At 36.8% G+C, this 27,325-nt stretch overlaps 1 protein-coding gene across 4 annotated transcripts in view; it reads right to left on the bottom strand.

Moving 5' to 3' along the window:
- The window catches only part of LOC131061089 (uncharacterized), a 51,300-nt gene extending 24,640 nt beyond the window's left edge, over positions 1 to 26,660 (bottom strand). Inside the window, exons 1-3 of one of the 4 annotated variants that reach the window (XM_057994602.2) lie at positions 26,339 to 26,659; positions 23,864 to 23,996; positions 44 to 126 (exon numbers count right to left, since the gene is read on the bottom strand). In XM_057994602.2, coding sequence (XP_057850585.1) covers positions 44 to 126; positions 23,864 to 23,996; positions 26,339 to 26,425 — 303 coding nt within the window. In that variant the 5' untranslated portion in view covers positions 26,426 to 26,659. Of the gene's footprint in view, positions 1 to 43; positions 127 to 23,863; positions 23,997 to 26,338 lie in introns of all 4 variants that reach the window. The other 3 variants (XM_057994601.2, XM_057994603.2, XM_057994604.2) reach the window with 3 other exon arrangements.
- Between the last annotated feature and the right edge of the window lie 665 nt (positions 26,661 to 27,325).

Below are 27,325 nucleotides of genomic sequence, written 5' to 3'. Positions count from 1 at the left end.
TTGATTAATAAATATATTAAAAATACTAATAAACAAAGCTCACCAAATCATCTTCATCATCTTCTTCTGTAACTTGTACGTGTTTTGCAGGTGGTTTTGGTGCAACAAATGCAAGTAATGTGTCTGCTAACCAGTCATACCCACAAAGTAAAAGATATAAAGCAAGCTGGCAAAAAAATACAAGAAATTTCTAGTAGAGCAGCAAAAAGTATCATGTGACAAAATGGTTTTGCCTCAGACAAAGAAACATTTATCTTCACAGAGGATGGATTTCATGGTATCAAAAAGTAAGACAAGCCAACCAAACTTATGTTTAGTGATTTGTAATTTCCCTTGCATATTGACTTGTTGGAAATTAAATGCAGAACTTAAATTGTGCTTACTGTTAATAGTCGAAATATCTTTCAAATAGCAGTTAATTAAAGTATGTTTTAGAGTAGAAGAATTTGAATTGTCCATGGGGAATAATCAAACAATAAACAGATAGAAGAAATAGAAGCAAAGACACATGGCACAAAGATTTTACCCTAGAGATCTCAGTGTGATGAAAACTAACCTGGTAGAGTCAACTATTTGCTACCTCTCCTCTTTATCATATAGGCAAACTAAAAAGATCCCAATTAAGCATAGAAGCCAGTATTATACAGCCAGTTATTCTCTTGACTCCACTACATTCACTCACTGATACATGCATACACTCCTTTGAATAGAACATAAAGTTTGCCTCTAATTTATGCAATCTAGAAATGTCCATTTGTACCCTAAAGGATCCCCAGTAATCAAGATGTCAAGAAAACAATGTTTGTAATTGTTTGTTACGCATCATGTCATGTTGGGCTACTTTGTAGGACATAAACACCACTGGCACAAGTGTAACAAATATTGTCACAAGCGCAATCAATTGTCAATATGATAAAACTGCCACCAACACAAACATCACAACCACTGTCACAAATGAAACCACCACTAACACAAGTAAAACCACCATTGTCACAAGTATGTATCAAAGCGTACAGATCTTGTGATTGTTTTTCCAGATCCTTGCTGGAGCACACTTCCCTTGGAAGGAATTTAGTCCCATAAAATCTGTCGTGTGAGAGGTGGAAGAATCTCTCCCTCTTTCTCCTTAGTAGTTTCTGTGAGTTGGTGTATGAACTTTTTCTAGCCTTCCGGTGGTTTCTTAATGCTTCTGTTGATACCATGTCCCTCTCTCACTTCCCTTATTCATTCCATAATAAGTCTGTAAAGAATGGTAGTAAAGCTCATCTATCTTCACATCTAATAAGGGAGGCCCATAAGTGTTTTCAGAACATTATCATAAAATCAAGCTTGAAACAAGTTCTTGCACTAATATCATGCTAAAGTTGAACCCTTCCTCCTCCTCAATGAAAGTGTGGTGGCTGATAATCCTCCTTGTAGAGATTGAATTTGTTGTTTTGGAGATCTGTGTCCTTGAAGTGCTTGTCCTCGAGTGTTAACCATTAAAGGCTGTCCCATATGATTGATACCCTCTTATTAGTTCTTTTATCAAAATTTGCTTCATGATGTTGACATTACACCCACAACTTCCTCCTTGATGAAGATAGGATCAGCTACTCTTCTCTCTTCTGCTTCTCCTCTTACCTTGCAGAGTAAGTGAAGAGTGAGCTGTCATAGCTACATTTGTTAGCTAAAACTATAAATGCTGCAAGCCTACAACCCCCTTGTGATGATAATGATATTCTACAGCTGCTGGCATGCACAAACTACACTAATCCTCACTACTACAACCCATTGTTATAGTGTAAAATATATGATACAATCTGTTCCCATATCAATACATGCATACAAAAATCATCTATTAGCAATTAGTCCACTTAAGTTAACAATACTGATGATATTTTTTTCTGGCCACGCTAGTTGTATTCCCTGTCTTCCATCATCAAGAGCTGGTTTATACAGCCCCATTCCCTTGCTTTTCCACACCCCACCCCACCCACCCCTCCACCAACAAAATACCCACACTCTCCACATTTTTCCACCCTGAAGCCTTTAAATCAGCTAGTAGAGTGACTAAAGGAGACCCCAATAACTTCACTAAAAAGCATTAAGTCTAACCCAATGACAGGAATCAAATGGCACTTTGCCCCCTCCCTCACCCTGCTGCTTCTGATACAACAATACAATCCACTTAGCTTTGGCCAACATCAACGATAGACTAGGTGGCCTAATGTAGATCATGGAGCAGTAAGAAAAGGAATGGGGATATAACTAAACCAATCCCAATCGCTTCATGGAAAATCTGCAAGGAACAAGAGAAAAATTGAAGGGCAAATCGACAGCATTAGTAATGCTTGAGGGGCTGAGTATCCTTCATTATTGCTTTCAGGAAGTCCACAATAGGGCTGAAACTGTGGACAATTTCATGAGCAATAACAAGCCAAAAAATGAGAGCAACAATCTTAACCCAAAACTCCGGTAAATGAAGACAAACAACTCACCAAATATCTCTTGCCCTGAATGACTTCAATGGATTTGCATTGATGTCAACCATTACAACCTTGTAAGAATGTGACACGTGGGAATAGTCATTGCTTGTGTTCGATTCTTGTTTATATTCATTTTGCAATGTAAAACATATCTAGTTATATTTATTGACTGTCAAATCGGTCGACTATAACAAACTTCGTACAGGTAAAATATCTTCTGACATTTCCATCAATTTCATTCAACAAATAATGACAATTTGTAAGAATCAATATAATTATTTAATTCCAATTGATCTAGGAGGATCTGGATCACTAGAACACACCACAAACCTCAGCCATTGCTCTGTGATCTTTGCAGTTTCATCAGCAAGATTCTCATCCTAGTCAGCACCTATGTTCCAAAACACAATTCATAACTTGATTTTCGTGGTACCACACAGCTTGACTTATCTCCAGCAGTTGTGGGAGGTTATGATAGTTGAAGCAAGAAAATTAAACTTCTTGGTTCCAATTGATGCTTCATCGTCTTCTTGTAATAAATTCTTCACTACAAGCAATGGATATATCCTACCTTTGTCTTCGATCAATATAAATGCCCAGTGGCATCTAGAGGCCTCTTCACTCTTGATCCGATTTTGGTATTTTGAGTTTTGTAGGCTTAAAAAAAGGCTAAGTCCCAACAAGCATGTGCCATCCGATGCTCCAAGTTAGATCAAATCTAATGACGTGTGGGACTTTTCAAATATAACAGAACAAGTTTTCCTAAGAAGCCTCAGGATTATAACATGTGGCAGAGAAAACAATGTTATAACAAAAAGGACACAATGTACAAGTGCATGCAAGCTCCACTTGTATCATTGAATTTAGGCATTGCTTGACCGGGGACACATGGCACACACCCAAGTCTTTTTCACAAATACAAAGGGAAAGCCTCTCAAAAATCCCACAAACTGCCAGTTGTTATCTCATCCAACAGCCATTGTAGCTTAGGAACACTTCATTTCTCATCACATCTATACAATTTATGGCACCTATAAATTCCTTGCATCATCCTAAGGACTCTAGTGTGTTAAAGTAGCCACAGCAAGACCAATCCAATACAAGAATTCAAAATTTGCAAGATGACAAGACCGAGCATTCATGACCACCAACCAAATGGTGCCCCAACCAACTAGTTCCACCTACCAACACCACTAAAGTGTAATACTAGGTCAAAGAAAAGGCTATCAAAAGGCCGCACAACCCACTCCTACCCCCAACAAGGACCATTAATGTGCTAAATTCACATAAACGTCCTCTCTCCACAAAAATTCAGATTCAAATATAATTTTGGGGGAAAACAATTATAGATTTGGTAGAATAACTATAAATACTGACCTGCGTGCCTGAACAATAGTCAACACTCTCACAATTAAGTTTTTGAGCATGATGCTTTTGTGAAGTCCACTTCCCTTATTTTGTTACTTAGGAGTGCTTCTAAGCATGTTTCCAAAGCATACATGTATTCAGATCTGTAATGATTCATGAACTTAATGAGAAGCTAAGTATCTATTCTAGGTGACTATCGACTGGTCTTTGTTCATCTTTACTAGTTGCATGCATGTTTGCCTTTGTTGATTATTGCATTGTGAGCTGCTAAGCTCTGTTCTGGTAGTTAAAACAATTGATCCATCTCATGTGAGCCTCTACTTGTTTTATTTGCTTCCAGCATTTCTACCCCCTTTTTAGGTTTCCCCATAGCATAAATAGTTTTAAGCTTAGTCATAGAAGATAGGGAGCCATACCTCTCATCCCAAAGACTATCTTATTGGGAAGCACCCTAATTGCTAAACAACATTGCTTCTTGTTGATGTGTTTTTTATGACGGCGTCTAACACAGAATAAAGTTTACCAACGGTCACTCTATTCTCTCTTGATCAAAGTTATACCATGTGCTAAGATTGCAAAAAAGTTCAAACGGCTAACTCCAAGGTTCCTTTAAGCCTGGATATGACTCAGTCAGTTGATGAGTTTGCTGTTAACCCAAGGGGCCTTACGCATTCACTTGAAGAGGATAACAAATTTGTGCAAGTTCAAGGATTTGTTACGAATGATTTAGCTTTGAAAACAATGTTTTTGCGGGACCTTTTCAATTTGGAATATACTGAAAGTAAATAAGGCTAGGGTTTAAGAAACTACACTAAGACTAACTTAATCCTAAGAACAAGGAGAAGAAATCACTCGTGCAAAATCAAACCACACTTCGGTTCGCCAGCAAATCACAACTACCCGAAGGCGGTGCAATCTTCAGAGGGTGTGTAGGGGTTTTTCAAATCACCAATGGAGACCATCAAGTCGAACAATCTTCACTGATAATCGAAGTTAAGCATACACATATAATAGGCTCAGGGTAACTTTGCAAAGTATGCAACAATCAGTTGCACACAAAAAGTATGAGCTCAGACTCTGCAATAAGCAATCCTATCAAATCCAGTTCTTCTAACAACATAAAGCAAATCTACTTTAAATGAAGAGAGCGAGAACATGCAAGCTTTGAAACAACACAAGAACACACCAACAATCGAACAATGTATTAAGTGTTTGCTTCGAAAAAAAAGCAACAATCTCTAAAAACAATCTCTCATTTTACAAATGAGGGGGGTCCCCCTTTATATAGGCCTTGGGCCATGAAAACATGCAAACCCTAATTAGGGTTTCACTCTAAAAGATTCTCCATTCAAGATGCAACAAGGTGGGAATCAGCAATTAATACCCACTAAGCCCAAAAATGGCATCCATTTGTGCATTATATGCACCCCATTACATCAAATTTCCCCAAAAATAATGAATATTCTCCATGCAGAAATAAATGCACATCATTCTCCATTGGACAGCTGCATGTAAAAGGAATCTGTCATAAAATCATTAATATGGCAGCTGCATGCAAAAAGATTCTTCATGCATTCAATATGCATTGACCAGGCCGCCACTAAGTCAAAATATTCCAGCAGTAAATGCGCCACCACTACTCAGTCAAAAGATTCTCGTCAAAGAATGGACAACCATTATCCCGCTCATTAATTGCATACATGATGAATTTAGTGATGACAGCCTCCAGCTCTCTACGGAAACACTTGGCACACTTTCAATGTCAAACTCCATCAAGGTGATTTCTTCCTCGCTCTTGGAAAAGAAGTTCTCCCACTCCACCATCATTTCCTGTATTTTCTTCATCATGCTACACAATGAGGAAACATTTGCAAAATGTTCCTTGGAAAATGATCCTAAGAAGAAGAATTCGTGGAGTTGGGATTTCAGGGAGTTCACTGTCACTCCATCTTCACTCAACTTCTTTGCAAATAACGCTTCAATCCCGCTAACAATTTCATCCTGCACCCTTCTAATTGAGTCTTTTAAAGTTGAAGACTCCATGCTAAACTTTTCAAAGGTATTCCTTCCAGAGCAAACAGCACAGAACCATCGAGAAAAATCATAAATCTCATTCTCCTGAATTACTTTCCCATCGATCAGTGTTTGCTTTGGAATCTTCATTAGAGCCCTGAGTCGCAGAATGGTTAAGTCTTGATAGATGTGAACATCTTCCCACAGACCTTCCACTACCTCCAGTCTATTTGGAAGAGCAACAAACCTGGAATGAAGATGAGCTAAGTCTTCAATGAACTTTCCAGATGTAGTAAAGACGTCTTCCACCCATTCCCTGGAACTTTGGGCCATTTCTCTAATTACTTCTGTCATTTTGTGTCATCAATGACTTCCTTAGGGAGAGAGGAATGAGGAATGAATGAGGGAACTGCTTCTCTAAGTGGTCGTTTGAGACTTCTAATGTATTCACATAAGGCCCTATTTTCTTCCTTCAGCCTTTTACATTTTGCCTTTGTTTTTTGCATCTTTTCTTTCATGGCCAAGGAAGATCCCTCGAAGTCTTCTATTACCTGCCCAGTGGAAGCATGCCCTAGATCAATCTGTCTAATCACATAATCTTCTAGCATAATCTTATTCATGTCTTTATCTACTGCAGGCTCAGCTATATGCAAGGTTTGGGATCAAGATTCATCCCTCACAACCTTGGAGAATTTTCGAGGAGCCTTCTTCTCTGTCGATTGATCCATTCTTTTTAACAACTCTTCTAACTCCTATGCTGGATCAATTTCCTTTTCCAACTTCCTTAATCTATCTATCAGCCAATTAGGAGTGGGAATGGAGTGACTATGAATTTCCATCTGCTCATGGTCCTGTGATATTTCATCCATCTCCCCAAGGATTGCTTCCATGAAACTATCTTGGCGAGGTTCTTCCTGATGATGAGGATTCTCCTGTCTCTAACCTCCTGGCTGATTGGGTCTATGTGAAGCACAGACGCTGAGAATATCTTGTGCTGGAGCACTATTAGGGATGTTACCTAGAGGTGGATCTGTCGGATTTTCTTGTAAAAACATTTCTACCTCTTATACACTGGAAGAACTAGCTGGCAACTACATCCTTTCCACCATTGCTCTTTTCTGCAGTGGTTCTTCCTGCAGAACTTTTGACTGACTTCCTTTTGGGCTTCCTGCTGAACATTCTTCCTTTTCAACATCCGTGGCCTTTTTGGAACATTCCTTCCTTTTCCAAGATCAGCCTCCCTTTGTTGAACTTCCTCTTCTTCACCTTGGGCCTGTGAAGATCCTCTTGTAGCCTCGCTGTGGGAATCAAGATTTCATATCAATTGGAAGGTCAGGTGGACATTTCCCTCTTTCAACCTTCTTATATGCCAATCAACCCAATGTTTAGTAAATTTTAGAACCGGTCTGGCCAAAATATCCAAATCATCAACTTCTGGTTCTGACCAATTTGGGAGCTATATGGGTTGATCTTTCACCTTTTCGAATTCTGGTTGCACCAAGTCCAAATCTTCCTTCACTTGATCCAACACCTACATTACTTCACCTATTTTGATTGTTTGCAAGGGCAGTCTGGAAAACATCTTCTTTATCACATCTAAATCGTCCTTTGCATCTTCCCAGTAGTCTTCTAGGAGAAACTTGTGTAAAAATTTCACTCCAACAACCATTGTGATCTTATGATATGGATTGTAGAGAGACCTGGTGGTGTAATATGCCAAGCGGTAAAATGCCAATTCTTCGGTTGCCTTCTCAACTGCTGCCAAGTTTAGGCACACTTCCACATAATCCTCAGGGATGATTGGGAATTCAATAGACAGCTTCTTTTTCTTCTTCTAAATTTGGTCATAAGTTGTCAACTGCCTCATAAGTTCTAGTAGTATTAGTTTGTCGGATGGATACTGTAGCAGTTTATATGGCTGGAAATTGAAACCCTATGTCCTAATATATGTAAATTTTGAAAATTGCAGGAACGTGGCCCCAAATTGTTGAACTAGAGCCCTGGCCTATGGTGACACTCTTGTATGAAGTTCCATTTGCATAAGTCTAGTCAGGTACATGGCAAAAGTGTCGTTCGCCAGCTTGAAAGAATTAGTATTGTAGAGGTGCAGCTGAGGATAATTCTCGTGAATTTTCAGTTGTGTCAGTCTGTAGCCCATAACTCCTTTTCCAAGCAGACCATCAAAGCCTCCCATCCTTGCAAGCATGTAAATTACATAGGAGCTCATGTAAAAGGACTGGGACTTCTTTTCTTTCAAATCTTTTAGCTGCTCATGCACGTAGTGGCTGATTAATCTGGCCCAGCCCACCAACCCATTGGCATTCATGACTTCGCCAATGTAGAAAAACATCCACGGCTCAAAATTCACGGTATGTGAACATCCCATTATCCTACTTAGCATCATTATCAAGTCCACATACTCCTGCTTGAATTCAAAAATAGTGAGTGTCTTCGGCATTTTGGAGATGTGCAATCTAGGCCTCAGCAACCAATGCTTGTTGATAGTCTCCGCACATCTATCAGAACCTGCATCATATATTGCCTTAGCTCCATTCATAGTTCGATAAGTCATCGAATGATGTGAAGGAATTCCGAATGCTTCAACAATTGATTCCGAAGTCAAGGTGGCTAACAGCTAACAGATTCCAGAGTCATACTATATGGTTAATCATTTCTTTGACCAAGAAAAGATTGCATTCACTCTTCTAAAAGTTTCTCTCCCAATGAAGAAATGGTGGAATAACTACCATAAAACATGTGAGGATGACTTAGACACACATGTAGATATTGATGTTGAGACCTCCATACATCACTTCATCTTTCACTTGTACATGATTTGCATATCTCTATTTTGGAAAGGAGTTTTGTCCCACGGGATTTTCTCCTTTTCTATATTTGTAAGAGATTAGTTGCGTGATTAGTTGTCCATGAGTACCTAACATGGCCTAGTTGTTGGGACCCATATTGCATTTTAATATTAGTCTTGCATCATTTTCCATGATAATCTCACTCCCTAAGTCGCACTTAAGGGGGTGTGTTGGTATGAATACGGTTTTATCCTTAACAGTTCTTAGTTGGAACCTATTCACGTATTATGTTTACTTACACATATTTGACAGTTAGTTGTCATTAAATGTCATTTACACATTAAGCTTACTTAGGCTTAGTTGGCATAAGTTAGTTGTCATAACATTGCTTTATGTAACTTGTCATTTAATATTGTTCATAGGATCATGTTAGTTATCCTAGGTGGCATTCTAGAAGATATGAGTCGTGCCTCATTAATTAATGTTTGCTTTAGACATTAATCATAATGCATCATGCATTTAATGTTTGTAACAAGGTAGTTGTCATGCCATATAGGATTAAGACACATCTACATCTTGTGTACTCCTACCTCATGCTCTTACCTATATAAGCAAGACTCATTTGTACATTGTAACATATCAATTGAATCATTTTCATATCAATTCAATATCATGTTCATGCAAGCTTTTGTTGCAACATTCTCTTGTGGAAGGCATGTTTCTTGGTTTATCCTTTGAAGGATGTGCAACTTCATTATAGGTTCTTTATTATACCAACATGGTTTTAGAGCTACGGCATTGTAAAACCCTTCACATATCAAAGAATTGAGCTATTGCTAGAATAGAGATGTTTGCTTTAGACAATAATAATAATGCATCATGCATTTAATGTTTGTAACGAGGTAGTTGCCACATCACATACAATTAAGACACATGTCCACATCTTGTGTACTCCTACCTCATGCTCTTGTCTATATAAGCAAGGCTCATTTTTACATTGTATCGTATCAATTGAATCGTTTTCATATCAATTCAATCTCACGTTCATGCAAGCTTTTGTTGCAACATTCTCTTGTGGAAGGCATGTTTATTGATTGATCCTTTGAAGTATGAGCAACTTCATTATAGGTTCTTTATTATTCAAACATGCTATTAGAGCTATGACCTTGTAAACCCCTTCCTGTATCGCAGAATTGAGCTATTGCTAGAATAGAGATTTTTATTTTTGCATTTTGAAACAGGCTGGTCACATCAACATCCAAGGGTCAATCCGCCTAGGGCTTAATCCGGCCCTCTCTTTTTTCATTGGGCTCAATATAGGTGATTTTTTTCCACAAAGCATATCTTGGACATATGGAATCAGATTTTTACGTTCCATATCTCATTGGAAAGCTGGTTTTGCCAACCCTGCAGTGGTGTAGGTTAATTCGCCTAATTTTGCCATTTATCAGCATTTATTGCAGCTTGAAGTCAACCGTTCTATTTGGACCCCCGAGCTCATAACTTTTTGCCACAATCTTTGATTTCCATCGTTCTTACATCATTGGAAAGGTATTGAAAAGCTCTATCATTTTTGTCCATGCACTTTTTCCGGATTCAACACCAGGTACTATTGTTGGTGTAAATAATTATTCATCATGGATATTATTACACCTTACTTAAGTTTACTTAAGATAATGCATTTCATAGTAGTTTGGGTATGAGATACTTGGGTGTTTGTGCCACATTGGGATATAGTGTGTAGGAGAATTTCCACCTTTTATGGTGTGATCTTGTTACTACTCTATCATATCCACTTATTGTGGAGTGCTAATTCCACATGAGGTTCGGTGGGTGATCCACCTCATGTGGAATATTTTATTGTTTCTCCTACCTACCACACCTGTTTCCTACCTACCCTTGTTTCTTATTGAACCACATGTCATGTTTGCGTGCTCACATATCCATATAGCCTTGCCTATATATGCAGGCTCATACTCATTGTATGTAACAACTATTTTTATCTATTGATGAGAATACAGTTTATTCTTGTCTTATATTTTGTCTCTCTATTTTGTACTTTTCATTGAGCTCTTAATCTTGGCAAAATCTCACAACTATCTATTGAGTTTTTTTCATATTAGCGCATTTGCTTGATAACTTGGACATCCTGCTTCTTGGAGAAGTAGAATTTGTTAGGGGGCTTCATTTTTAGTTGCACATCATATTTGAAAGTTTCTATATTCATGTGATGGTTCTATTTTTGAGTTTTTGAAGAATTGTCACAGTCTATATAAGATTTTTCATTTTATCCTTCTTTGATCATCTTGAAGAGTGGGGACTATAAACAATGGAGAGATGGCATTATAACTCATCTTAGATGGCTTCATTTGTTACCACACTTGTATAATCTGGTTCCCCTACCTGGCACACCTAGTAAGCGATTTGCTTGGAATTGAAAAGGGATCATGTACTAGGAGTTATTGCTATGCATGTAGATGATGACATTTTGGAGTTTATTGTTTTTTGATTTTTTTTTGGCAAGGTGGCAATGCCACTTGATATATTTTATTAATAATAAATAATTTTTACAATATATTTAAAAACTGGTTCAAACTGAGCTCCCAGAGAAAAGAACCAGCAAGAAAAACTCTACTCATTGCTCATCAACATGATTATAGAAGAGAAGTAGTGAACAATCCTCTAGCCGAAGCTAGTTACAAAATAGAGATCAACATAGGAGCATGCAAGCTCGTTTTACAGAATAGGAGCATGCAAGCTTATTTACAAAATAAGTTCCTGGGATATCTTGAATGCCCTGCAACAAAGAACTCCTGCAATCAAAATTGACATGCCCCTGCACCAAAAAACAACTGCAACCAAAAAATATATATACTACAGAACGCAGAGAATTTACAAGAAACGCAAGGTTCCAAAACATGACTGACACCAACGACATGAGATCTGCGGTCCGCCATTATAGACAAATGCCAAAGGAGAAGAGGTGAATGCGGAAATGCTAGAGAGAAATGAAGCTCAAAATTTTTATGTCGTAAATGAAAAGAAAGAGGAGATATATCATACAAAACTGACAAACCAAAAGAAACGGCATACAAAGATAATCATGAAAACAACGCTACGTCAAACTTTAAATGACATATGAAGGACGAATTCCCAATGTGAAAATAAATATCTCCATATTTCGCACCAAAAGAGAGTACCAAACACACGAACAACATCAATAACAACCAACTCATCATTAATGAATGCCAAGTGATGATCAAGTAAAGCAAAGTACCTCAAATCAAAACCAAATGGAATTATGAAAAGAAATGCCTCACCAAGAGAAGAGAATATCAGCTCGTATAAACAAGCAATCATATAATAAGAAAGATTAAATCCTCAACTCTCTACGGGCTATAATTATTAGGTTTGGGAAGCTCATCAAATCACCCCCCAATCGAGAGGAATCAATAACAATTTTGTCACAACCCATATTAGCGAGGCAATCAGCCAATGCATTACCTTCACGATAAACATGCGAGATGATGAGGTGCTCAAACATATCAAGAAGAGTCCATATTTGTTCAAGAATATACCAGAAATGCCAATTATCAGTTTTTCTTGCCTTGAAGCATTAATGACAATAGCTGAATCACCTTCAATATGAAGGTATTTCAAATTTAAATCCTTAGCCATAGCAAGACCTTCTAAAAGAGCACAAGCCTCGGCCATATTATTTGTGCCAGGAGAAATTGGCATAGCTTTTAATGCTAATAAAGAACCCAAATGATCACAAAAAACTATCCCTATTCCTGAATTACCAGGGTTTCCACGGGAGGATCCATCAAAATTCAATGTACAAAAAGGGGCATTAGGAGGATGCCATTTTATGGAATTTCTATCTATAGGGGTTTTCCGAATCCTTGGAAAGGCGGGCGATACAGGAATAATGATACTTTTCCAAGAAGAGATCATAAAATTGTCCCAAGAAGAGAACTCTGAATTCATGTTAAAATATTTCTGGACATGAGCATTAACTTGCTCAATAATACTTCTTTCCAAAATCCCAAAAACAACCGATAAATCCGATGAGTCACATCTAAAAATGCGCTTGTTTCTTTCCCACCAAATGGCCCATATGACTGAAGAGGGAATTATAAACCACAAACAAGCAAATAGAGAAGATGAATACAAAACTGGCCAAGACTGAAACATGTCCCATAAAGATAAAGGTAAAGGGAATGAAAGAGATAACTTTTGTAGGACAAAATGCCAACAACTACTCGCAAACTCACAATGAAGAAAAAGATGATTGACATCTTCAAGAGCTTTACCACATAAGACACAAGAAAAGGAGGCTGCAATATTAAATTTGACTAAACGATCACTAGTCAAAATTCTATTTTGCAACGCGAGCCAGGAAAAAACACCAGCTTTAGGTAATACTGAGTTATTCCAACAGAACAAAAAGGCACGATGAGGAGCATTTTGATTGGCCATTTGTTGAACAGCAAAATATCCTTCTTTAACAGAGTAGTTTCCCGATTTAGAAGGGCACCAAATAAGTTGATCTTTGATGTTAGAAAGGAAAGCCACTCGGTCTTGCAAAACAGATTTAAAATTTTGAATTTCCTGCAAGGACAATGGCAGAGTAGAGGGATCCTTCCATGAGACTTTGTGAGAAAACAGATCAACACTATCTACATAATCAACCAATCTAAGTCCCCATGATTGAGAAAGAACAACTGAAACAGAAGCAAGAGAATCATGCTGCGAAAGAGGGGGAAAGCCATTCCAGGAGTCTTTCCAAAAAAGAATATTCTCCCCCGAATGGACCTGCCAGGAGAGAAAATTAGAGACCACTTCCCTACATGAGATCATAAAGTTCCAAATAGCAGACCCCTGTGGAGGATTAGAAATTGTGAAGATCCTAGCAGGCATCTGGGAATCCAAATATTTAGCCTGCATAATTTGGCACCACAAAGATTGGGGCTTAGTATACATAGACCAAACTAGTTTGCCCCCAAAAGCCCTATTTCTTTTAGATAAGTCATGAATCCCAGCACCACCAACTTGCTTGGAAAGAGACATCTTGGTCAAAGAAATCAGTGGAATTTTTTTATCTTCTGTCATGTTGTTTTTCCAAAGAAAAGATCGAATAATCTTTTCAATTTGAGAGATGACTGATCTGGGAGCTTGAAGAACTGAGATATAGTAATTGGGAATGGTAGATAGGACTGTTTTAATGAGAAGTATCCTACCTGAAAGAGACAACCACCTAGCCTTCCAAGCAGAAATACGAGATTTAAGTCTCTCAATAACCGAATTCCAAATAAAAGACTTAGCAGATCCCATAAAGAAAGGAATCCCCAGATAGGTAGAAGGAAGAGAGTCTACTGGGAAACCTAAGATATTCACAAGTCTATCAGCCACCAACTGAGGAGTATTAAAAATGAAGATCTTGGATTTATGGGGGCTAATCTGTTGGCCAGATCCAGCAATATAAGTATCCAGAATAAATTTAATATGAGTAGCCTCATGGATAGAAGAAGACCCAAATAAAAGTGTATCATCGGCAAAAAAGTTATGAGTGATTGACATATCAGAGTTAGGAATTAATACCCCTTGCCAAAAGCCCAGATCCCTTTGCTTAATAACCAATCGACTAAAAGCTTCTGCCATAATGATAAAAAAGAAAGGAGATAAAGGATCTCCTTGTCTAACACCCTGGGTTGAAGAAAAGTATCCAGAGGGAGCTCCATTAATGATAATAGAAAATGAAGCAGTAGAAATACAACTCTTGATCCATTTACACCAGCTTTCAGAGAAACCAAATTTTCTCAAAACTTTGAGCAAAAAAGCCCAACAAACTTTATCATAAGCCTTCATCATATCAAGTTTGACCACAAAAGTTGGGATATTGGACGTATTTATGGAATGTAAAGTTTCATGAGCAACAATTGCTCCCTCATGAGTTTCCCGACCCGAAACAAAACCTCCTTGTTGAGGAGAGATGATATGATGAAGGAGAATTTTAAGTCTTAAATAAATAGCCTTGGTGAAGATTTTGTAAATAGAGTTGCACAAAGAAATGGGTCTAAATTCAGCAAAAGTTTGGGGATTCTTAGATTTTGGGATAAGGGCAATATAAGTGATGTTAAAATTTTTTAGGATATACCCACCCCTCCTAGACTCTTCCAAAGCCATTAATAAGTCAAAACCAATAAAATCCCAACATTTCTGAAAGAACAAGATAGTAAACCCATCAGGACCTAGAGCTTTGTCAAGGGCCATGGAAAAAACAACAGAATGAAGCTCATCTAAAGAAAAAGGCCTCATAAGAAAGTCATTATCCTCATGGGAAACAAGGGAGGGGATAGAATCTAAAAGCAAATCCACATGATGATCCATGGAGGAAGAAGAAAACGAAGGAGATAACAATTCCTTAAAAAAAGACACCCCCTCCTCTCTAATCTGCTGATCTGAATTAAGGACATAACCAGACTTAGAATCCTTAATACTAAAAATTGTAGAAGCAGCTCTTTTAAGCTTGGCTTCAGCTTGAAAGAAGGCAGTATTCCTGTCACCTTCTTTAAGCCAAACCTCACGAGATTTTTGCTGCCAATAGATTTCAACCCGGGAGCAAAGGATCTCCCAGTAAGCTTGCAATTTCTTTTGAGCATCATTAGTGGAGGAATTAGTGCCATGTCTAATAATCCCCTCATTAACAACCTTCAAATCATTGGCAACTGCCTCTTTTTCATGAAAAATATTCTTAAAGACCAATTTATTCCAAGCCATAATTTGAGATTTCACGAATTTCAGTTTGGAATAAAACTGGAACATCTTAGTCCCTTTGCAAAACGGAGCACTTATCCACCATTGCTTTAATAAAGAAAGAAAATGAGGATGAGTGAACCACATTTTCTCAAACTTAAAAGAAGGTCTAACAGAGGGAACATGATCCAATTTATCAAAATTGAGCAAAATTGGGAAATGGTCAGAATCTGAGGAGGTAAGAATCTCAGAAGAAAAGGAAAAGTTGCTCAAACGTAGGTTTAGGGAAATAAGAAATCTGTCAAGGCGAGAGGAAATCTGGCATTTAGATCTCCTATTAGTCCAAGTGAAAGAACCATTAGAAGGGAAAATATCGAATAACGCACTGTTTTGTACAAAGGAAGAAAAGTCATTAATAACCTTCTGAGCTGTAGGATTACCCCCTCTTTTTTCATTCGAGGAAAGGAGAGCATTAAAATCACCCCCAAGCACAATAAAAAAATCATCATATCGTAAAAACAATTCAGATAAGGAATCCCATAAGTCGGTTTTATCTGAAGGAGAAGTCGGACCATAAATATTAAACAAAACAAAAGAGACTTCAAACCAGTCAACCTTTAACAACTGCCAATGAGAAGCAAAAGATAACATCTCAACTTTGACTGATTTGGGATTGCATAAAGTTGTAAGACCACCAGAAGCACCCAAAGAAGGAACATGAACAGCTTTCCAAAGTGACCATTTGGAAATTATGTTATCAAAAGAATCTTGAGAAAGTTTAGACTCTTGCAATAAGATGATGTCCACTTTTAAAGAATCAAGAAATTTCTTGATCCTTCCCCTTTTGTCACGGGCATTTAAGCCCCTGACATTCCAAGATAAAATCCTCATTTATCACAAGGAGAGCAACATGCCCTCCTTGTTTTGACATGGGAAGAAAATTTCTCTACAATAGTGGATTGAATACCAGCTGCAATCTCCTCCTTTATTTTAGCCAATTTTGGCTTTCGACCCCTCTTCTTAGGAGTTTTACCAATAAGGGGGGAAACAGAAGGAGATTGCTCCAAGGCTAGCTTCTGAGAGAAATCAAATCCATACACATTAGAAACAATTGAAGAAGGACTATCAATAAGATTTGCATCCACACCTTCAACTGAACTTGGCTGAGAAGAGGAAACATGACAACCATCATGGACAGGCCCCGAAGAGGCAGAAGCAAAAGAAAAAGAAAATTCAGGAAATTCCTTTGCAACAATCTCATCAAATAGATCAGAAGAAACTGAAAATAAAATATCTGAAGCAATAAGCTGAATCTTCTCTTCAGAAATGGAAAGAGAAGAAGGAGACCTTGGAATGGGCAAAAAAGAATCACTATCAAAAATCAAACTATGAACAATTTTGGTATCATCCGCCAGACCCACAAAAGAAGAATGAGGAGAAGAATTAACAGAACAATGGTTTGTGCAACCATTCGAAGGTAACAACAATTTTGGAAACGGAACCAAAGGACAAGAAATTTGAAAAAAACTCGCAGAGGAGAACAGAAAAGGTTCAAAACAAAATTCAGAAGACCAATAATCCTTGAAAGAACTAGGAAGAAACTTAACAGAACAAAACCGATGAATGGCAGACAGAACAGAGAAGAACATGGCCAGAGCGCAGAGAAAAGTAAAATCCATCAGAGGCACATCACATAATGTATATCCAAAAAAAGGAACGAGAGATGTAACAGAAAGAGGTAAAGGAGCAGAATCCTTAACATTATGATCCTTTAAAGACTGACGATCCTTGCTTTTAAAAAGGGAACATTGGTGAAAATCAGATGAAAAATCTGAACAAACTTGTAAAGGTGCATCAGAATCACCACAACATTGAGAGGTGAAATGGCCAAGTAACGGAGCACAAGAATGAATAGCGATCGAATCTTGAATCACCATAGGTTGAATCCATGCACCATATTTGGAGCAAATAGTAATCTCAGAGGGAATGGGTTTAGACAGATTTAATAACAAGCAAACCCTAACCAAAAGATGAGGTCATTCGAAAGGAACTAAATCATGCTTAATAAAATTGCCCAATTTGTTTGCCAAGATTTCAACCATATATATATCACGATACTCCAAAGGAAGACCCAGGAAAGTTACCCAGAAGGGCATAAACTGTGGCTTCGCCGATTGAATATCAAAATGAGGAGACCAAGCATAGGTAAAAATTCCTATCCCAAAACAAAACCACCCTTTAAATTTATGCACACAATCCCTATACTTTTCAGAATCGAAAATCACAGTGAAATATAGAGAATCTTTATCAAACAAAAATAAATCCTTCATACCATCCCAATTAGACTTTGCCCATGTTAACAGTTTACCAAAAGAAACCGGAGAAAGAAGCTTACCAATGAGGGCAGTAGAACGCAATAACTTCACAGAGTCCTGAATCATGTAATCGGGGAATATAACCTTATACTGCATAGAAGAATGTGGATTACCCCTTATCGAATTGGAAAATGCAAAGGGAGAGTTATGGGGAAGTGGATTTGGATGGAAGGGAGCTCGTTTAGCAACATGAATGTCATTCGGGGAAGAAAGGAAGTGAGGGTTCGAAACCAAAGTGTTATTTGGCCAGGTGACATAAGATGGGAGGGAAGGATTACAATCCTGGGAGGGAGATCCAGAAGAAGCTAATGGGGAAAAACCATCAGGACGTGGGGAGCCATCACAGATGTCGAATGGCGGTTGAGGCGAAACATACCTATGCTTCCTAGGTTTTTTAGAACCAAAAAAGGAATGAAAATGCTTAAAAGGAGTCTTTGGGTGATCAACAGGATGAGGACCCAGAATGCCCTGAAATATTAATGCCTTGGGAACAGAAGATTTATAATAAGAACGCGAAAGTTTTGGAATAGAATTACCTGTAAATTTGCGAAAATATGACGAAGCCGGCAGGAATTTGTCATAAGCCAAGTCACGCCAGCGACCATCCTTGACAACCCATTGAGGAGAATGATCAGAAGTTTGTAGTTGAGCCAAATCATGATCGTCAAATGGCACATTTGCCCATCGCATCTGCTTGTTCGCCATTCCTTTAATGTCCTGTCAGCTATCAACTGGCAAATGCTAGTAATGAAAAAATTGAAACTAAAAAGTAGCCAAAATTGTAAGGTCTGAAGGGAACGACAGGGAGAGTTGAAGCGACGGCGTGGTGTTGATTATTGCCATACTCGCTGCTAAACGTGCTCTGAATCCTCCGCAAACATCGCATTGCATAATAAAAGTGAATAGTATAGTATGATGCTACTCCACGCAAAGGAAAAACTTAATCTGCCAAACAGTTCCATGAGGCAATATTTCTTTGAGGCATTCTGCCAAACAGTTCACCTGCCTAATTCGGTCAAACAATTTTTGGAGGTATTTTGTCAAGCAGTTCGCGTGCCTTGTCTATGCGTACACTTTCTGCATACACATCTAGCAGATCAATTGCAGCTACATCTGACTAAATCCATCTATCGTTTATCCTTGGATGTCCATGCCCTGTTCCAAACCTCTCATTTGCGCACAGGCTAGGAGGATGCTAATGTCCAGAAATGTTAATGGAGATCATGATATTCAGCCATTCCCAGATGATGCTAATGTCCAAAAATGTTAATGGAGATCATGATATTGATTTTGAGTGTCCTCATGCTCTTTGGACTAAAATTTGGGAGTTACATGGAGATCATGATATTCAGCCATTCCCAGATGATCCTATTTCAAATTGCAATGTGCCTCTTCTCCCTTCAGAGAGGATACCCAATGATTGTGATACTATTAGGGAATTTGATACTTTGGAGTATTTTGAGACTTCAAATGAGGTTGCTTCAGAGATAGCTGATTCTTCTTCAATGATAGTTGATCCACCTTCACTTCCATTGACTTCTTATCCAAAGTCATTGATTGAGACTTCCATCATTCCTAATCAGCAGGACTATCATTGTTTTTCAGATTTGGTTGGAGGGCATATTTCAGCATTTTCGTCTTTGGAGCTTATTCTACATCAATTTCCATATCATTCCTATTTGTCACCTTTTTTGATTGGGCATGTACCTAATTGGATTGTGGCATCATCATATCACTTGGACAAGGAGACACGTGAGCAATTTTCAGAGACATCATCATCATTCTTCATACTTCCATCTTTCATAGCATATCCTCAATGGGAAGCATACCTACATCTATACATGGCTTTGTTTCTTCCTAAGGGGAGAAAAGTGGTTTCTAAACATTGGATCTTGTTTTGTTTTCAAACACTTACCATTCTTGCAAGCAATTATTCATTATGGGGGGCTACATAGTCCCTCTCTTTCCCTCCTATGGGGAGGCTATCGATTGGATTCTCGTGATGGATGTAGTTCTTGGGGGTATTGATGTTGAGACCTCCATTCATCACCTCGTCTTTCATTTGTACATGATTTGCATATCTCTTTTTTTGAAAGGAGTTTTATCCAATGGGATTTTCTCCTTCTCTTCGTTTGTGAGAGATCAGTTGCATGATTAGTTGTGCATGGGTACCTAACATGGCCTAGTTGTCGAGACCCATATTGCATTTTCATATTAGTTTTGCATCATTTGCATAATAATCTCACTCCTTAAGTTGCATTTAAGGCGGGGTGTTGGTGTGAATATGATTTTATCCTAACTAGTTAGTTGTCGTTAAATGTCATTTACATGTTAAGCTTACTTAGGCTAGTTAGCATAAGTTAGTTGTCATAAAGTTGCTTTATGTAGCTTGTCATTTAATATTGTTCATAGGATCATGTTAGTTATCCTAGGTGGCATTCTAGAAGATATGACTCATGTCTCATTCTTTAATATTTTCTTAAGGCATTAATAATAATACATCATGTATTTAATGTTTGTAACAAGGTAGTTGTCACTTCACATAGGATTAAGACATCCGCATCTTGTGTGCTCCTACCTCATGCTCTTGCCTATATAAGCATGGCTCATTTGTACATTGTAGCATATCAATTGAATCATTTTCATATCAATTCAATCTCATGTTCATGCAAACTCTTGTTGCAACATTTTCTTGTGGAAGGCATGTTTCTTGGTTGATCCTTTGAAGTATGCACAACTTCATTATGGGATCCTTATTATTCCAATAGTAGACACATGGAATGGTTTCGTAGCAGCCCTCAAAGAGACCCAAAGGAACCCTCTATCCAATTGGAAACTATTATGACCAATACATCAAGTTCTCTTAGTTGCATCAGGCCAAGACCAATTGCATAGGAATACACCTACATTCCATACATTGGTGTCCAAACTAGGTGTTCAAAATTCAAAGCAGAACCTTGTTTTGAAGTATAGGTCAAACTTGAGACCACACATCCAATCAAATATGGATTTCCTATAGATCTCTTCAATTGAAGAAGCCTACACATTTGTTACAAATTTGAAGCAAAGGCCAAAGTCAAGATGAAGATAGAAGATTCTAAATCTTAGACCAAAGCCTAATCTAAGCCCTCCAAACAAAATTTCAAACCAAGGAATGGCTCTCAAAGCCATCCCAAAAAAAGCACAAACCACAAAACGATTAAAATATGTAGTCTACAACTAGAAAGTGGTGTACAATTCATAACTCCAACACTCATTCCACAAAACCATGTCATGCTCCAAAAAATTTACTTGCACAACTTTAGGCAATAGGTACTAGCATTGCAACACAAGACAAGGGTAAACAAATCATGGAATCTAAGCCTAGTGCCATGGTGGCCACAACAAACATCTCTACTTCCCTTGCAAACACAAGAAGCATAAAGATTATTCCATTCTCAAATGTGGATCAATGGTCAAACAATGTATTTCATTGTTGATAATGCAAGTCAAAAGAACTTGATTTCTCCTAAGCAAATAAAAGATTGACCTTGCCACCAAAGCCTCACCCACAATCACACTATGGTTTAGTGTGGGCTTGAGAAATGCATCACTCGGCAATGTTAATTGGTGCACAACATTAAGCCTTTTCAAGATATAGTCCTTTGTGATGTCATTCCATTAGAGGTATGTGATGTATTACTTGGATAATCATATCTTTACCATCAACACGCAATTTATGAAGCAAATTCAAGAAATGTTGTCATAAATGTTGATAATGGAAGATAATACATAGTTAAGGCAATACCTAAGCTATCACTAGTTGACATCAAACAATGTCAAAAGCTAGTAAGTTCTAGTAAGAAGTTTACGATTTTGATAGTGAGACCTAAATGTAAGAACATCCTTGCAGCATCAAAACATACTATGTTTCCTCCAACTACATTGGCAACGACCTCAAATTTGAATTGCAAGCTAGTAGACAGCAAGGACATCCTTTAGCCACCAACAGGAGTGAATACACATTATGAGGTAGGACATAATATCAATTTGATTCTTGGACTAACTCTATCTAATACCTCTTCATGCCATGATCATCTCAAGAGTATGAGCAAAACAACTGACAAATCCATAAATTCATGGATAAAAGATGCCTCAGGTCCAACTCATCACCTTGTGATAGCTCAATTGTGCTTGCATAAAGGATGCCACATTGAGGTTGTCTGTTGACTAGACCTCTCAACAAGCTCACAATGAAGAACTACTACCTTCTTTCCAAGGATTGACGACATAATGGACCAGCTCAATGATGCAAAGCTCTACACCAAAATCAATTTAATGCAAAGTTCTGCAACAAAATCAATCCAAGTTTGGGTATCATTAGATTCATGTTAAACCTACAAACATCTAGAAGACAGCTTTCAAGGGAAGAGAAGATTTATTCAAATGGTTAGTCATGCCATTCAGCCTAGCTAATGCTCCAATTGCATGTGGATGATGGATGACATTCTCAAACCATTCACTTCTTTTGTTGTAGTCTACCTTGATGACATCCTAATTTTCAGGAAAACTTGAGTTGACCATATGCACCATATATACGAAGTGCTCGACACTTTGCTAAAGCATAAACAATATGCAGACATGGAGAAATGTTCATTTGCCAAGAAACAGATATAGTATCTAAAATGCATTTTAGATGCACAAAGAGTGCATGTAGACCTGACCACGATACAAGTCATCCAAGATTGATCACAATGAAAGAATATCAAAGAGCTTCACAACTTCTTAGCAAGTTTTTGCAAGACATTTTTACTTGGTTTCTCTAATGTGACTTGGCTACTAAACCAAGTTACCAAAGGTGGCACCAATGCAAAGCATTTGGATAACATCTCCAATATTAAGCAGCTAAGAACACGACTAAAGGATTGAAAAATATTTTGGAGGATTTACAATTGACTCTAAATGTGTCATCCAGCCTTGGTCCCAAGTACCCAATATTCATTTTTGGCTTTCATATCTACCAGCTTTCTATGGGAGCAGCATATGTTGAACCTAAATTTGATGCATTTTCAAATCTTCTAATCCAAGAGGAAGAAAAGTTAATTCAAAATGGTCTCATCAAGTCTTCTAAAAAACAAGCATTGGTGGCTAGTGAGCCAAAGGTACAAAAAGAATAAGGTGCTACAAAGCACATGACAGGACAGAAAGAGTGGTTTCTCACATATTGAAGTTGACTGCCACTTCATAAAAGAGCATGTTCAACAAAACAATATTCAGCTTCAATTATGCTCTACTCAGACATAGCATGCTGACATCTTCACCAAGCCTCTTGCTCATGTGAAGTTTAAAACTTTTCAGGATTCTCTTATTAGTACTTTAAAACAATGATGCAATAAGGGGGGAATGTTGGATATTAAATCATTTACCCATGTATTCAGTTTGTTATTTTATTGTTTGTTGTTTTACATTTGTTATTACTTGTTATTTGTTTGTAAACATAGCATATTTGATTAGTTTGTTAGTAATTTGTTAAACTCGTAAGTGCCAGATAAAGCACACAGATGCAATCATGCTTATGTGTAAATTTCACTCTGTGCAATATTGAGGCAATCTTTTGGGTTTAATTTGCTAATAACAATAAAGTCTCAAACCCATTTATTCTAATCAAAGAAGATTTAGAAATGTACTTTCAGAATTGACTGCAAGCTATAGATGAATTGAATTGGAAGTTCAAAATGAAATCTGAATTGACTGACGTTGATTTCAAAAGAATAAAGCTGTGGGTTAAAGTTAGTCAAACATGTCAAACATCTCGACTTATCTTTAAATTTTTGTTAGATTAGATGAATAGACAAAAGTTAAAATTTAGCTTTGAATTTGCAAAAAAAATGTGCTACCTTTTACCAACAGACACATTAAAACATCCTAGTTTCCTTCATTTCAAATGTTCATGTTATTGAGTTCATCTATGAAATATTTCATGTATTCCAGAGATCTACACTCTTCAAAATTCCACTAAAAAAATGTTCAATAAAAAGAGACAAAAGGAGTGTTCTTTCAAGCCCTGTCGCTGGACAGATATGATATAACATACCACTCTCATTAAGATTGACATGCATTTCCCGACCACCTTTTGTATCATCTAAAACTGCACCATGTAAGAAAAGTTTCAGGCGCTCAATTGGCAAATTAACCTCTGCTCCAACCAACCTTCGCAATTCAGATACCTACATAAGTTTTAAGAATGAATTGAGCAAAAAATTCTTAATAAAGAATTGTATAGAATATGTTTTCAATTTAATTTAAACCACTTATAAAATTAAATTTTCATTGAATTCATTTAAATTTTATAAGTAAAGCTGCTAATGAATTGGCCTGAAGACTTTTTGGACTAAAGAGCTAAAGGATTCAGTTTGCCCTTTGGATTTTACTTGCAGAAGAGCAACCTCTAGTAACCGACTGATATAAATCTTCATTAAAAAGTAGCTGGACCATTCATCTAAAGTTAAGAGTATTAAAATAGCAATATGCAAGAAAAAAGGAAGTATTTTTGTCAGAAAACTGAAAAGTCGGTTTAAAAGTTGAGGGATGTAAGATAATTGCTAAATTTGCTTTGACTTTAGTGATTAGGCTGTTTCATTGTGCCAAACCTGTGCTTCTTCTAAATGCAAAGATTAGGTATTTGGTGGCCATTTGTGGAACATTAGAACCTAATAACTTAATTATTTCATTCTTCAATTTTTGGGCAAGGCTATTTAAGAAAATAATCTAGATTTTTCATATTTTTGTCAACCTATAGCTTTCTGGTAGGCGATAAGATAAAAATTTAAATTCCTTACTTCTCACAAGATAACAGTGGATAGTAATAGTGTGTAATCATAAACTATAGATTTGTATATCTTTCTTCATGTGAAACAGTACATGTGGTTCTCTATCTTGGCTTTAACTGGTAGAAAATTGAAGTCCTTCCATGATGATGAGGAGGCATGCTGACAATAAATCTCCTTGCAACAGTCCTTAACGAAAGTTATATAAGGGTCAATAATTTCAATTTCATATGCCTACAAAAGTAGGAGTGATGATGCAAGTATCTTTCCACTGGATTAATTCTGAATGGAATTCATCATGGTTTATTTTGTTCAGAATCATCACCCAGTTACTCCAGCCTCTTATCAAACAATTCAATTACAGCGAGCCTGATTAATGTCAGACATTTTTTTGGAGACCATGGAATATAGAATCTTATGCATTGATAAGATGTGCTGAAAGATTTATATTCCCTTACATGCATTGTTGGATTGAGAAAATGATTTTTGATGACAGCAGTTGGATCCTGTTAATTATGATTTTGGACATAATTCTATATACCATCTTGCATGCTGGCATTGGTCTGATGGATCCAAGCTGTTAGCTTCTGCTGTTGCAAGATAAATAACAGACTAGCAGTACAGAAGCACATCAAGATCCTTGTTTATCATCTCTCAAAGTTCTTGAATGAACTGTGTACGAAATATATAAGGCCCTTCAACTTTGTCTCTTTCTAGACAAAAACAACCTCATTAAAATCTGCTTCAATGACTTCATTCATGCAGTTATTTGTCTTAGTGTTTTTTGGGTAAGAGTTAAACACTCGCTTAAGGATTCTTCTCGCTCCTCAATTTTGCTTCCATCAAGCTTCTTGATCCAGTGAATGTCATTGATGCGTCTCCTTTTCGGAGCATACTTGTAGGAAAATTTTACAATCCTGACTTCTTTGATCCAGTCTAGACTTTACTGCCAGATGGTTTCCGCCTTTCTCTGTAGATACTGCTGGCATACCTATATTTAGAGAAATATATGTAGAGAACGCCAAGAGAAATCATTATCGAGGTGTCTATTTTATTCTATTTTAGTTTTTTTAACATGAATTGAAATATTAATGAATCTTGACTCAAACCCTATATGTAATTGTAATCTTGAGTTAACCCCAACCCTGAATGAACCATATATAACCTTAATTAGTCCATTCATTGGTTCTCCACGATACCTCTATGCCTTTTCCATTCTCCATTTCATACCTTACTTGTCGTCTTCGGCATACTGGTTACATTCTCGCTCCAACCAATAACCTTTAAAATATATATGTGATGAGATTTTAACATCCCTATGGCTTAAATGGGCTGTGAAACTGTCGAGTATACGTAGTCACAGTGGATCACACATAATCATCCATTTGATGGATCGTGTAGTATGGTGAGAAAAATTTAAATGTTTCCAAAACTGTGTCACAGATCCTTGACAGAAGATTTTTTCTATTGGCATGCAACGCGGAAGCCTAGTCTGTGCTTGATTGCCTTGATTTCAGATTTTTTTGTTACGACTTACAAAAACCTAATAGCAATTATGGAAAGTGACTAACAAACCCTGACCGAATAAAAAGTTGATCTAAACTGAATACAAACAATGTACAGAATAAAAAATTGCATGTGTCTCAAATGGAAATGAATTTCACAGCAAATAATTTTATTTTGATTATTCAAAAGAGACCTTAATTCAACTCAGATATTTTGCGGGGAAAAACTTGACTTACTCGAATTTTTGGCGAAACTTGCAATTGACGGGGAGGACATGATCCGATCTTCTTTATAGAAATTGTGATCTTCTCTTCTTCTTCCATTGTTGATCTTGGAAAGTCTTGTCACATTCCGAACGATGTTGAAGTAAAATTCTGCCCCAAAACAATTACCATTACTATAAAATTCGCTACCCTTCTTGAATCTCTCCTATATTAAGAGGAGTATTTTTATTATTCATAGGAATGGCCCCCGCACCTGTAAGTGGTTTGTTAATTTGATGCTATTTTCTTTCAATTAATGAAAGAAAAAAATATTTTATTTTAATTAACCAAACAAAATCTTGTGCACTCTGCTATCCTGTTTCTAACAGGTACTAATATATTTATGATGTATAAGGGATATTGATGTCTTGGTGCATTTTAAGGCTGAATAGACATTAGTCATTTGTTTGGTCATGGATTAAAAAAAACAAAAATTTAAAAAAATTGTTTGTTTTTAATTGCTATAAAACTAGTTCATCAAGAGATGGATTGATAGATATGTGTGATAAAAAAATTCCTATTTTTAAAATTGACACTCGTCATAATTACAATTAGTTTTTACTATTACTTAAATAAAAATAATTTTAAATAACTTTACATAATCTAAATTAAAATAAATTGCACATGTAGTATTGTAACAAGTTAAAATTAGTTTAATATTTAATAGTAATAATAAAAAATAAAATAATAAATTAAATTTAAAAAATTAAAATAATTTTAATAAAAATAATTTAAATATTTTTAATCCAATGAACCGGTTATAATTAGAGTCCTCAAATTAAATATTTAATTTTTTTTATTATAGAGTATAAATAGAAACCAATAAAATATATATTAGATTTTATTTCAAAATAATGTAAATAAAATAATAAATTAAATTAAATAACTTAAGTGAAAATAAATTAAATCTCTCTCTCTATATATAAATAAAAATCAGAAACTACCTTTTTGGTTGATGGC

Source organism: Cryptomeria japonica, chromosome 4 (genome assembly GCF_030272615.1).
Source record: "Cryptomeria japonica chromosome 4, Sugi_1.0, whole genome shotgun sequence".
Lineage (NCBI taxonomy): Eukaryota > Viridiplantae > Streptophyta > Pinopsida > Cupressales > Cupressaceae > Cryptomeria > Cryptomeria japonica.
This window is presented reverse-complemented; position numbering and strand designations above follow the sequence as displayed.